This window comes from Xenia sp. Carnegie-2017, unplaced genomic scaffold (assembly GCF_021976095.1).
Source record: "Xenia sp. Carnegie-2017 unplaced genomic scaffold, XeniaSp_v1 HiC_scaffold_20, whole genome shotgun sequence".
NCBI classification, from domain to species: Eukaryota; Metazoa; Cnidaria; class Anthozoa; order Malacalcyonacea; family Xeniidae; genus Xenia; species Xenia sp. Carnegie-2017.
This window is the reverse complement of record NW_025813483.1, coordinates 12720259-12732412: the sequence shown is the minus strand read 5'-3', so window position 1 is coordinate 12732412 and position 12154 is coordinate 12720259. Positions and strand designations below refer to the sequence as shown.

Genomic DNA, 12154 nt, shown 5'->3' with positions numbered 1-12154 from the left:
TGCATTTTTTCATTTTTTCTTTCTCGCCCATCCTCCTAAAATTTTCTCATTTGTCCTTCATATATCCTCAAAATCCATAGTTTATCCATCAGAATTCCACTACGAAGGTGTTGCTCCCACGAAGTGCGTGGGGCACACTAGGCTAAATATTTGTTGCTAAAGATGGCGGAAATGACCATTCACGTAAAAATGCGTTATACTTTCACCTTTATCAACTGAACTGGTGAAGTTTAACCTAAAATAGAAGTTTTTATGTTTTGCCTGTATATTAAGGCTTCGCCTTGTCCTTAGCTCATTGAATTGTGGCTTGGGTGATGGATAAGATTTGTCATAATTTTATTTATTATGAACTTGCTATTTTTTGGAGCGGGTACGTAAAACTGTTGTGAGGACAACATACAACAAATTATGTATTCAGACTGGGTTTCTTTAAGTGAAAATATTCGAAATGATGATAGTGGAAGAAGTGCATTGGAACATTATCCAAACTCCGTTGGGTGGGATGTGGCAAGAGCAGTTGTCAAAAATCTTGTTGACGATCCAGTCGAGAATACACCTAAGCGTGTCATGTCGGTAGAAGATGTAAAATGGACTATGAATGTAATATGCTTTGGCTTGGGAATGCCTTTATCAGAGGGAGATACTGTAAAAGGATGTGTACATACATATTTGGATTGGTTAGGCTGCTTATCATCTCAACCTAAGGAAACGATACCCAATGTAATTCTTAATGACCCAAATATGTACTGTGAGAGGATTTTACTGCATTTTAAGAATTTGTTCATACCAAGGACCCCAGGTTCATTAGCATTGCAGGCTTCCTTATGTATGAAGGTATTACAAGGTGTTCAACGTATCTCACATGAATGTAGCAAGATCAATAAAAAGACCATAAATGCAATGTTACGATTTTTGTTATCAATATCAGACTCATTGTTATCTCCACCTTTTGTACCTGGTGGACTCACAGAACAGCTTTGTAAGTTGCTAATTGAAGTCTTGTTTGATGTTTGGCTCCAAGCATGTGTATGGGCATTTCCTGATCCATCTCTTTGGCGTACTTTGCAAGAAATGTGCTCCACATGGCGACATCATGGTGATTTAGTCATGCTTTGGAATAAAACAATGTTTTCTATAGCAGTCTGCTGGTTGAATATGGTAGTACTTTTCCTTTGTATCCTCTTCATGACAAGAAGCAGAAATTCAATTCCCATAAGTCTCGATAGGCAATGTTTGATGCAATGTTGGTTTAGGTTTTGCACATCATGGATAACCCTGTGGATTTGGCTTAAAAGTGATTGGCAACATGCCTAAATTCAAGGAGCATGCTTTGGTGAGACAGTCTCTACAACTGTCAGAACATCCTTGTTTGATGTCAATGCCTCAAAATTTTTACACAGCCATGAAAGGAATAGCCACCCTGGCTGACACATTGCTAGGAAAAAAGTGTACATGTGATTCACCGGTTATGTACAATGAAATCATACATGATGCTTCCAATTGCTTGGTTTTAAAAAATGGAATTAAAGAACCTCTGCATAATTCTTCTTCCAATAATCAAATCCTCAATATGAAACGAAGCTTTGATTCAAAGAGTCAAGGACAAGTTGAAGTTCCAATCGGATTTCTCTTTAACCAGCCAGATGGCCGTAACACAAATTTGTTAATGCCTTATGAGAATACTGTATTGCACCTTCTTGGATCATGGCTTTTTGAAGCAACATTGACCCACGTAAATGTTCAAGCTGTAAAAACTAAACTTCATCTTATTTGGCAAATGTACCACAGGTCTTCAGAAACATGGTAAGATGATGTTAATTTTGCATGATAAGACTAAATATGTTGCCTATGTTTTCAATAAAGGAAAAACTTAATAATTCCATCTGAGATGTTGTATGTATTTATATGAATTACAAAATATCTATATATCACTTTATAAAATTATGTTAAAACTGGTACAATTTTCAAGAAAAGACAACTTAGATTATTTAATCAAATTTAAGTTGAAAAGTTGAATGTATAGCAAAATTGCAAATTAACTAAATTGCAAATTTATGTTTGCTGTTTAAAAGAGCTTCTCTTATCTCTGGCTGTCATTTGGTTTGTTATTTGATCATTTTAATTTGTTTTCATTTACCAGCAGCAAAAGATGCAGATGTTAGTGTGAGCGAAAACAACAAATTTGAACAAGGAAGAGCAGAAGCTTTTGGTGCATTATGCAGGATCTACTGTAGCCAGATCAGGCATGATTTTACCCATCTATCTGTCGAGGTTCTATTTTTCACTAGCTGCTGGTCTCATATATGTGAGGTAAATTAATTAAAGTATTAAGGACAAAGTCCTCAGATTTCAGATCAAAAGTTGAATTTTTACATTGAAAATGCCAATTATCCTATACTATTGCTCCTTGGCATTTTTATTATATTTCATTTATTCAAAACCTTCAAAATCCAAGACTTATTTTAATGGATCTTTATTGTCTTCAGTCTTGTTCAGGACATGTGCTGTCAAGCATTCTTTTGAACTCCACTGATCTACTACGTGTTAACTTACCTGGAGTTGATGTAATTTTGCCCCATTTGTTGGCAGCTTTGGAGAAAGTTTTGGGTCACAATGAACTGAGTTTAAAGTAAGTTGTTAAAACTATTTCTACTATTGAATGTATACAACATTGCTCTATTAAACATAACAGGAAATCATGAAGTAAAGTTTGACAGATTAATGGAAGAACAAAATTTCATCACATAATGTTGCATATCATAAGAAATGAAGCTCTATTTACTTGGCGTGAGCCATGTTAATTATAAAGAAAACATTTACACATTATAGCCATCATTGTTTGGAGTTTATTCGGTTTCAAGAAATGTTATTTTAAAGTAATCTTTCCTCACAGTTTGCCTTGACCATTGTCAAACTCAAATCTTACAAATAAACTAGTTTAGTAAGTTATTCGATATCAATGAACAGTTTGGTTTAGCATCAATAGTTTTGCTTTATGAGAGTTTTGAAATATTTTGCTGGTTTTGTGTATTTGTGTTTGCAAATTGAAAGATCTTGTCCTTTGTAGGTGTAATGTAAAAATGGTACAACTGCAAAGAGCCGCCATTCATTTACTACTCTCTATGTTATGTCTTCCTGACCATTTTGCTGATGTATCTATAGCAAGTAAGGTGTTTATGGTTGTTGAATAGAGCAAGTCATGTTTTTTCTTATTTTTTATTTTTCATAGATAAGAAGGTGGTACAGAAAGCCTAGATCAAAATAACATGTGCATAGACACAAAATTAGAAAATATTTCTACCTTGTACATAATGAATGTGAATATGTTAATGGTGTAAAAATCAACCATATGACTTGTCCGCTGAAAATGTGTGACAAAGCAAAGGATTTTGTTGTTTTTAGTACAAAGTTACAAGGAAAGCTGCATTTTTTTGGTGTTTTTTTTTTTTTGAAACTTTACACTATCCTTTGATCCCTAGTTTTCATCATTTTGGTAGCATCGTATGAAAGTTTATTTGTGTTTTCTTTGTTATGTCTTAGATCTCTCAACGAGTGAAAAGGTTTTGGATGATCAGACAGTATCGTTTCTTTCCTTGAAGCCAACTCTTAGAAAACTCTTGATAAACGCTTTGGAGACTGAAACTGATTCACATAACACACAACTTTTACTCGGAGGTAAAGCTAGACTTTTGAAAATGAGCGCAATTTTCTTTTAGGATCGTTCATATTATAGATCGTTCTATATTTTAGGAGTCATGTTGTTCGTTCAAGACAGCGCTTTCGTGGAAGAACAATGTAACACATGTACGTCACTCTCCCCAGGCTCCCTCCATCAACCTAGAAAGCCATACATACAGGAGGAAGAGATGATACATGATAAGGAGGACGTTAATCAACCCGAACATTCCGAAAAGAAAGATTGTGGTGCTGGGTACAACGATTTAGGTAATCGTTATGTTTCTCGTAGAAGCTTGGATTTTAATGGTTAAACCAATAAGGAGGGAGGGGTAGGCATTGACAACCGAAGGGGCACCTTGATTATTTTTGTTGAATTTTGCCATCAACGTCCTGAAAGGCAGGAAAATACTTTATTGCCAGGATCTTCGACGAGCGCTTTGTTTGGATATCTCAATAATCTCGTAAATAAGAAATTGATATTCGGCAGTAAATGGAAGACAGATATTCACGTGACTCTCTCCGCATTTGAACTAATGTCAGCAATGGCCGAGACACATTCACAACATCAGTAAGTCGCCATTGATGGCGTTTTCTTTTCTCGTGAATAATACTTGTGTATAGAAAAAGTTATAGGGTTCCTGATATCAGGAGGGGTAGGGGATCATACTATGAAAGCGTACGTGATATCAGGAGGGAGTGATTGCATTATAAGAAGTTGAATGTTAATATATTAATGACTTATATATAAATTTGTTTACATAAATTTGTTTAGATAAAGAGGAGTGCCGTCGTACGATCAAATGGTTATGTGATTACGTGGAATATCAGGCAAAGCAACCCGCTCCCTTTCATACACGTGATCTTCATTCAATGATGGTTGCTGCATTTAATTGTTTATTGACTTGGATCTCGTCACATCCTTGGCTACTGGATGGTCAGGTTAGTTTTTATTAAATACACGCTTCACTTTATCACGCCATTCCCGTTTTCGTGGTACTTGTCCACGTTTGTGGTGTTGAAGGATTTTGTTTGTAGATGGGGTGTCTGGGGTGTTTAGTAACTTTACAGTGTTTTGGTAACTTTGGGGTGTTGGGGTAACTCTGGAGTTTTGGGGTATCTCTGCAGTTTTGGGGTAACTCTGGGGTGTTGAGGTATCTTTTGGGGTGTTGAGGTAACTTTGGGGTGTTGGGGTATCTCTGGGGTGTTAAGGTATCTTTTGGATGTTGCAGCATTATTTACATATATTTAGATTTTTATGGGCTGTTGGGATATTCTTAGGATAATGAAATTCATTCGTCAATAATCAAAAGATAGTATGGGGAACTCATATTTGAAATCCAATATGGATAAGAATTGAAAAAGAAATTTGCAGAGTATCTATAATGTTTCAATGCATTATTTCCTTTCATAGAAAAGTCTTCAGGCCATATTGGAGGTCGTGGAACTTGGAATTTCAGGAACGAAATCGAAAGTACGTAAGCAATGCGAGTGTTGCTTTCCATCTTGAGGACAAATTATCATTAGAGAAGTTAATTGTTATCGTTTTCTAGAAAAAACTTTTTCATGTGGCATAATTTATAGACCTTTGATAGAGAGCTGTTGATGAGATAATTGTAATGTTTAAGTTTGATGTGTTAAATGTTTATTGAAGGCAAACGAGAACCATGAACAGCTCGTTGAAGACGTCAAGATCCTTCCTAAAGGAGAGAAGATTTTAAGACCTGCGTCATTTCGCGTACGAGAGGCGGCTGAGGGATTACTGAGTTGTATTATGGATAACGTTGGTGCATTTCCTTCTCCATGTGGTCCTGCTTCATGTTCTGCTTTGATGGATGAAGACATTCTTATGGAATTTTTACCAGAAGATGATCAGGTTGCGTTATTATGTTTTGTGCTATGATGGGAAATTTACTTTATTACTTTTGTGAAAATCTTCACTTTTCCTCAAATCTCTTTTTCAAGCTTCTTGTTTGTGACCATTTGCAAAAATTTTTAAGAGCACAAATATTAGACTTTACTTCCTTTTCCATTCTTTCACACCCACATAACCTCTTCGTATTCTTCCCCCACTCATACCTGTTCACCTTTTATGTTCCATCTGATCCCATCCCGTTAAAACATTCTATTATTACCACCCCACCCCCCACCCCATCTTGGATTTGTAAATACTTAGTCAATAAAAACTCGTGTCGATATGTCTTCCTTTTGCTGATCTGCTAGGAAAGGCGAAGCATGTACTCCACATTTCTTTCTCATTGTGATTCATAAATCTATGTAATTCATTTTAGAATAAACGTTTTCAATATTTTGTTGTCGAGGACAGTGTTATAATGGGCATACTGCAGGAGTCCGTGCAGACACACGATGGTAAGCGTCATTAACACTGTGTTAAATATTTTCCCGGCATATAATTTTTGTTTGGGATACGCGTTTTTTTTCACTGATTTTTTTTTCAATACTGTTATCCAAACATTTCTGTGTTTGATTGACTAAACAAACAGTCATTGAACGAAGTCGATTTACTTAAGAAGTGAATTGCAGTTTCGCTTTGCAATTATACTAGCTGGACTAAAAATTTGATTTTCGTGTTTTTATGCTGTTTATCACCTGACACGCATTTTTACAAGGTATTCGTGTAGCATTCTTATTTGTATTTCACCTGACACACATTGAATGTGTTTTACAAGGTATTCGTCCAACAGCGACGATTTTACTGCGTGGTCCAACTGGCCGAACATCTTGGACGGTCGAATTGAGGCAAATACCTGACTGCAAAAAGGTTAGCGTACGTCCAAGACCAGTTTCATTGTCGAAGAAAATTGTCTCATTAAAATAAGATGAGAGATTTTTATTGGTTGTTTTATTACTATTGTTGTTGTTGCATTCAACTAAATGTCCTATAACATCCTGTTATACACCTTTACCACCCAATGATTCATCGCATATGAGGTAGTTCAGTGGTCATATACCATGAATTATAAATAACTCTTCCATTTACTATATTTTGTAGGATACTTTAGGTGTATGCCAACATGACGCTCCAAAGAGACCTGAACCTAATCTTGATATTCCTGTCATTCCGCCGTGTGTTCGCCCCCATTTCCCAGCTGATGTTGAATGTGTTACTTTGACTAAAGCGTAAGTATCAAGGATGCAAAAGACTTTTTATCGTGAACGCATCAAGACGAAAGGTTATATGGAGTATACATCTACAGTATATATCTTACATCTACTTGAGTGCAATTTAAATACACTCTATGCTCAAAGAAAGACAACTTATTTTACGTCTCCCATGTAGAGTTTTTGCCACTGTTATCAAAGATGTGATTTGTGCTAGTCAGAAGGCTTTCATATAAATTTTATTTAACTTGTGGACGTGTGACGTGATGAAGATCATTTTGATGTTGTACAGTTAGTCAACTCTGTGTTTAAATGTTTCATGCTTTTGTTTATTTCTTACTCTCTGTTGTCAATTGTACAGTTAGTCAACTCTGTGTTTAAATGTTTCATGCTTTTGTTTATTTCTTACTCTCTGTTGTCGATTGTACAGTTAGTCAACTCTGTGTTTAAATGTTTCATGCTTTTGTTTATTTCTTACTCTCTGTTGTCAAACAGGAATTTAAGCATTCCATGTATCGATCAAATACCATGTGAAAAATTGTCGCTCGAAAATGAATTCTTTCAAAATCTGATTGACCAACAGGTATGCTTGGATTATGAAATAGTTTCACTGTCTTTTATGAATATATTCTTTTAACTGTCAGTGTTAAACTCTTACGGTCATTGATTGAATTGTGTTTCACGTTTTTCAAAAACATGCACCAGTTCGTTCACATTAATTTGATATTACTATAATAGTCAATTTTATGTTTTGCAATGTCTTGATTGAAAGTTGGAAAATTGGTGTTGCTTTTATGAGTGGTTCTAGTTTCATATTTGCTCAATAGATCCATGGGATTAATGGTAACAATATACGTTCATTGGCAAATGTCTTTTAATTTTCTTTTGCCAGAAAGAGGAAGAACTTACTGCACAAGAAATGGTACTCAACGAAAAAGAAAGTTCTTCGGGTTTCCTAGTGGAAACGAAACCGCCAAAGTAAGTGCTATATAAATAGAAATGAGACAGAGCTATGTGATAAGTTTACAACGTTGAATTAATTTCCGATGGGCACCTCCAACGTTCGTAATTCCCTCTTATCCCTTCTTTCCTTTTATTTTACTCGCATTCAATTAAAGCAAATTCACAGTTATACAAACAACATGATCATCTATAAAATTCCAGGTCAGTTTGTGAGTTCAGTGCTTGTCGTATGATACTGGCTAGGCTGGGTCTTCTTCGACCCGACAATGAGAAAGTGCGATCGATGGACACACCTAGCTCACTGACCTCGATAAGTCGCCTGGACACAGTTGATAACACACTTCGTGATTCTTTGCGGGAACTGGACCGACTGCCAACAAGATGCTTCGACACTGTATACATTCTTTACATGAAATCAGACCAAGATGATGCAAAACTGATTCTAAGAAACGAGGTGAGGCTAATGTATCGTGTATTACGAAGGTTATGCTGTGTTCTTTCGTTGATTCTGAGCCCTTTATTATCTGCATCTTTGTACGTTATAAATACTAAGTCCTTAAAGTCTTTGTTAAAGAAATATGTATCTTTCAAAAGATCCTGGTGTTGTCATTACCGTTTTGATGGTTCATGTATACTTAAAGTTCAATTATTATATTTCTCAGATAAAATATTGCGAATACAAAGATATGTTCTGCGAGTTTCTGCGCTCGCTTGGCTGGCCTGTGGACATTGAAGATCATCCTGGGTGGACTGGAAACATGAATACCAGTTGGAATTTGAATAACTTAAAAACGTACACGTCATCACATCATAACAACTCCCATACACTTCCTAGAAAAAGGTCATCTTTAGACTCAAGCTGCAGCGAACCTCTGACCGCTGTACTCGAGGAGTCGGAAGGTAAAGATTGTGAACTATTTGTAGTAAGCCTACTATAAGAACTGTTTTTGACGTATTGTCGCTCGATGTGATTAATAACCTATGGAAGCGATATTTATCTGTGAAGTAACTACAAATTAAAAGACGACAACTCACAACATTCAATTCATTTCTTGTACAACGAAACAAATTAAAAATATGTTGTATATGTTGTACAAAATTAGAGCAAGCGATGTCGGAGGGTGGATTGGGCATCAAAATAACAACTTGGAAGGGTTTCTTACTGCCAACTTTACCGTATTTGGTATGTTTGTTGCCAAAAGATTTTTGTTGTGTGGGGGAGAAAGTAAAATTTGGGAAGTATTCTTCATTCGCCGCCATTGTTTGTATGAAAATTTAATGTATATGAATAAACTTGTGCTTAGATTCAAAAGATGGTATGGCTGCAGATTATCATAAGATAATATATGCCGACTATCAGCTATTTCCTCGCGTGGAAGCCAAACGCAGGAAATCACGCCCTATCACACAAAAACAAAACGAAAAGTGTATGCAGAGAAACGAACTCAAGCGTCTCTAGTCTTCCCAGTGTAAGCAGTTCATCCAGCTTACTTGATGTTTTGCCGCCAAATCGAACTTTAACTCTCACTAGAAATACAGCGGACACTGGTATAGATCTCAGATATTTATCCAAACTGAATACTCACTCCACTTTGTCTGAGATTAACATTCTTGTGGTATGGTTGGAGAAATTTCTCGATCATGACTTGTTTCCAAGCAGATATTTTAAATGAGTTGGGAATTTGTAGCAAAGAGCCAACTGCTGTGACCAGTCCCAGTGGGAAACCTGTGGAAAGAGAAACGGCAGTCATCTTTATTGCTCCCTTACACAATGGCTTGTTTCGTATACGAACGAAATGTACTATGAAGTAAGTTAAAGCACGAGAGTAAGTTGTGATGTTAAAGCACCGTGTTTTTCTCTACTTCGCTCGCAGGCTAAAAGAGCCTGGGAACTAAGTATTTTTTGCGTGAAGTTGCTAGTGTGTACTAATTCATGCTTCAATGTTAATTTGATTTTCTATTTGTTAAAATACGCAATCCAGTATATGCGTGTGTATTTATTTTTGAAAAACAACCTAATGTTTGGCTACCTTTCAAGTGAGAAATTATTAAAAGTCGAGCTATATAAAGCAACTGCGGTGATTGAAAATGTTAATATAAGCGTGGAAACAGACAAACATTGATTTAATTCACGATAGCATAAAAGATAACGAAAACTGCTAGATGTTTCAAAGGAAAGTCTTTTATAAATACCCAAATGTCTTTCATCAGTGGAGTTGAATATAAGGTCTTTCATCAGTGGAGTTGAATATAAGGTCTTTCATCAGTGGAGTTGAATATAAGGTCTTTCATCAGTGGAGTTGAATATAAGGTCTTTCATAGCGCAGAGATGTACGAGGATTTTTCATCATGAGAACACTATTATGAAACGAAACTATTATCAATATATAATTTATTGTAGTTTGTGGTCATGTTTTGAATAGTTTTAGTGCAGGCTACTTACGCTTATCAGAGATGGAGAAACAATATTCTTCCATTTTCAGGTCTCCGATGGCTGGTCCGTTGGTCGACGGTATGGTAGTGAGCCAGCGATCTTTGGGCGCAATGGTAAGACATACCGCCGTCAATATTGGGTGCAGGCGCCGTCTTGATATTGACAAGTAAGTTTGGTAGTTTTTCACACATTTTCTTGACTAGTACACGATGATATACGAGTGGAATTTTTCTGTTATCATTCTCAGTTACTCTTCACCACACGTGTACAGAAAGTTGAAAATTCAAGACATTATCAGAAGATGTCGACAGGAGATGACATTCCCCGAGTTTTATGCATCGCTATTTAGAGGATAAATCTTTCTTCATGAGGATCTTTCGTCATAAATATGATTCCATTTGCAGTGTAATGTATCCTTTCGCTCGAGAATAGAAAACTTTAGTTATTGCACGAGGAGATCAAATCATAAATACTTTATCATTCTCAATCCTTAAAGACACTTTCATCATCAGTTTTGACTATCCCAAGTTCTTTGATAGGGCTTGGCATAAAACATTACTCAATTATTTAACCGTGCTTGAAGAGATCGAGAAGCCGGAAAGAACATGTTAAGTATTGTGTGATTGCTGAGTTTGAGAAACTCTAGCTAAGTATGGTCATGTGGAGCTCAAAAAGTTTTGTATATTTTTTATGTCACCCACACTGGAAGATCGTTTTCATTTTGTGACGATAGTTTTTCACCCTTAGCAGTCTCTTGTAAAGGCAACTTTATATGGTAGTGCATTTCACGTTTTTGTGTTGGTGACAAAATCTCCACGTGACTTCTCTTGTTTCTAACTCCGTTTCAAACGTAAGCAAAGTTAAGTTTCATTTGGTAGATAGTCGGCGGATTATTTCGTTATGTCACAATTGTTTCAATCTACTCCATGATATACATATAAAATTCAATTTGTGTTCGTAACGCAGCTCTTAGGTTATTTCATAATATAATATTATACTCAATTAATAATTTATTATTTCAATCTGTTAATTACATGAAAAATTACTGGCATTTGCCAGTAAAATTTCAAAGGCTTTTAGGCCTCGTGTATTCATATTGTGCAGGTGGCTCAGTTACAAGTTAGTTATCAAGATATTTAAGTATTTTACTGCATATCGAAATAAATGTTTTATGTTTTATGTTTTGGCACTTGTCTCGAGTGTGTAGGGTTTAAGAAATAATTGTTTTGTGTTATATTTGTAGAAACTAGAACATAGCGTATATTTATTGGAAATATTGTGGAATCGTAATGAAGAAATAGCTGAAAGATACTTTACAATATTTTTCAGTCCAAGTCTTTTAATGTTGTTGAGGAATTAAAAGAGCATAAATAAGCAGAATTTTTTCAACGATATGTAATTTATGCAATTTGTCTCGAAAGAAGACATGAACGACATTTCAAAAAGACGACATGAGGAGATGCTGCCCGTCGAATCGACGATGGCTGTCTGCAACTGTCCATCTAGTTGATGGACTTTTGATTGCAGACTGCATGCACAGTGAGAAGAGCATGGTTTAGCAGGCCATGTTCTATTAGCTTGGCCACGCGGTTCCATCTTCAGTGGCACAAATGATCGTGACGACTGTGAAACTACGCGGTTGCAGGGAGAGGCCGTCGACACAGTTAATCCGTGAGCGCCCTTTTCTGGCGTTTTTCCCGTTACGCCGAACACCATTTACCCATGGCTGGGGACTATTTAATCCATAGCTGGGCAAACCTTGTCAGACAGCAGGGCGTGTCCACACGTTGGTGGGCCTGGCCTGTCGTAACTGCGGGGGGTTTGTCCTCCGGAGGTTTCTGTCAGGGTTACCTCACCCTTAGCCTTTGGGCAGTCAAACCCTAACCGCAAGACAGCGGGTTCCAGTTGATTTAACGGCGCCGGAAATTCGCCCCTTGCCAGAGCCCCGTTAGCCGAACA

At 36.5% G+C, this 12154-nt stretch overlaps 1 protein-coding gene across 1 annotated transcript; it reads left to right on the top strand.

The window, feature by feature from the left end:
• Positions 1–87: 87 nt before the first annotated feature.
• LOC124441704 (ral GTPase-activating protein subunit beta-like) lies at positions 88–11374 on the top strand. Its single transcript, XM_046992172.1, is given in 26 exon segments — positions 88–1252; positions 1255–1287; positions 1290–1803; positions 1864–1893; positions 2073–2237; positions 2239–2305; positions 2487–2629; positions 3068–3165; positions 3541–3675; positions 3751–3945; positions 4099–4243; positions 4446–4617; positions 5090–5149; positions 5330–5551; positions 5967–6045; positions 6366–6457; positions 6689–6816; positions 7294–7381; positions 7691–7776; positions 7963–8215; positions 8424–8661; positions 9066–9118; positions 9120–9415; positions 9417–9569; positions 10245–10361; positions 10443–11374. Coding segments are annotated over 26 exon segments (4515 nt in total). The 5' UTR covers positions 88–408; the 3' UTR covers positions 10552–11374.
• The last annotated feature ends 780 nt before the right edge of the window (positions 11375–12154 follow it).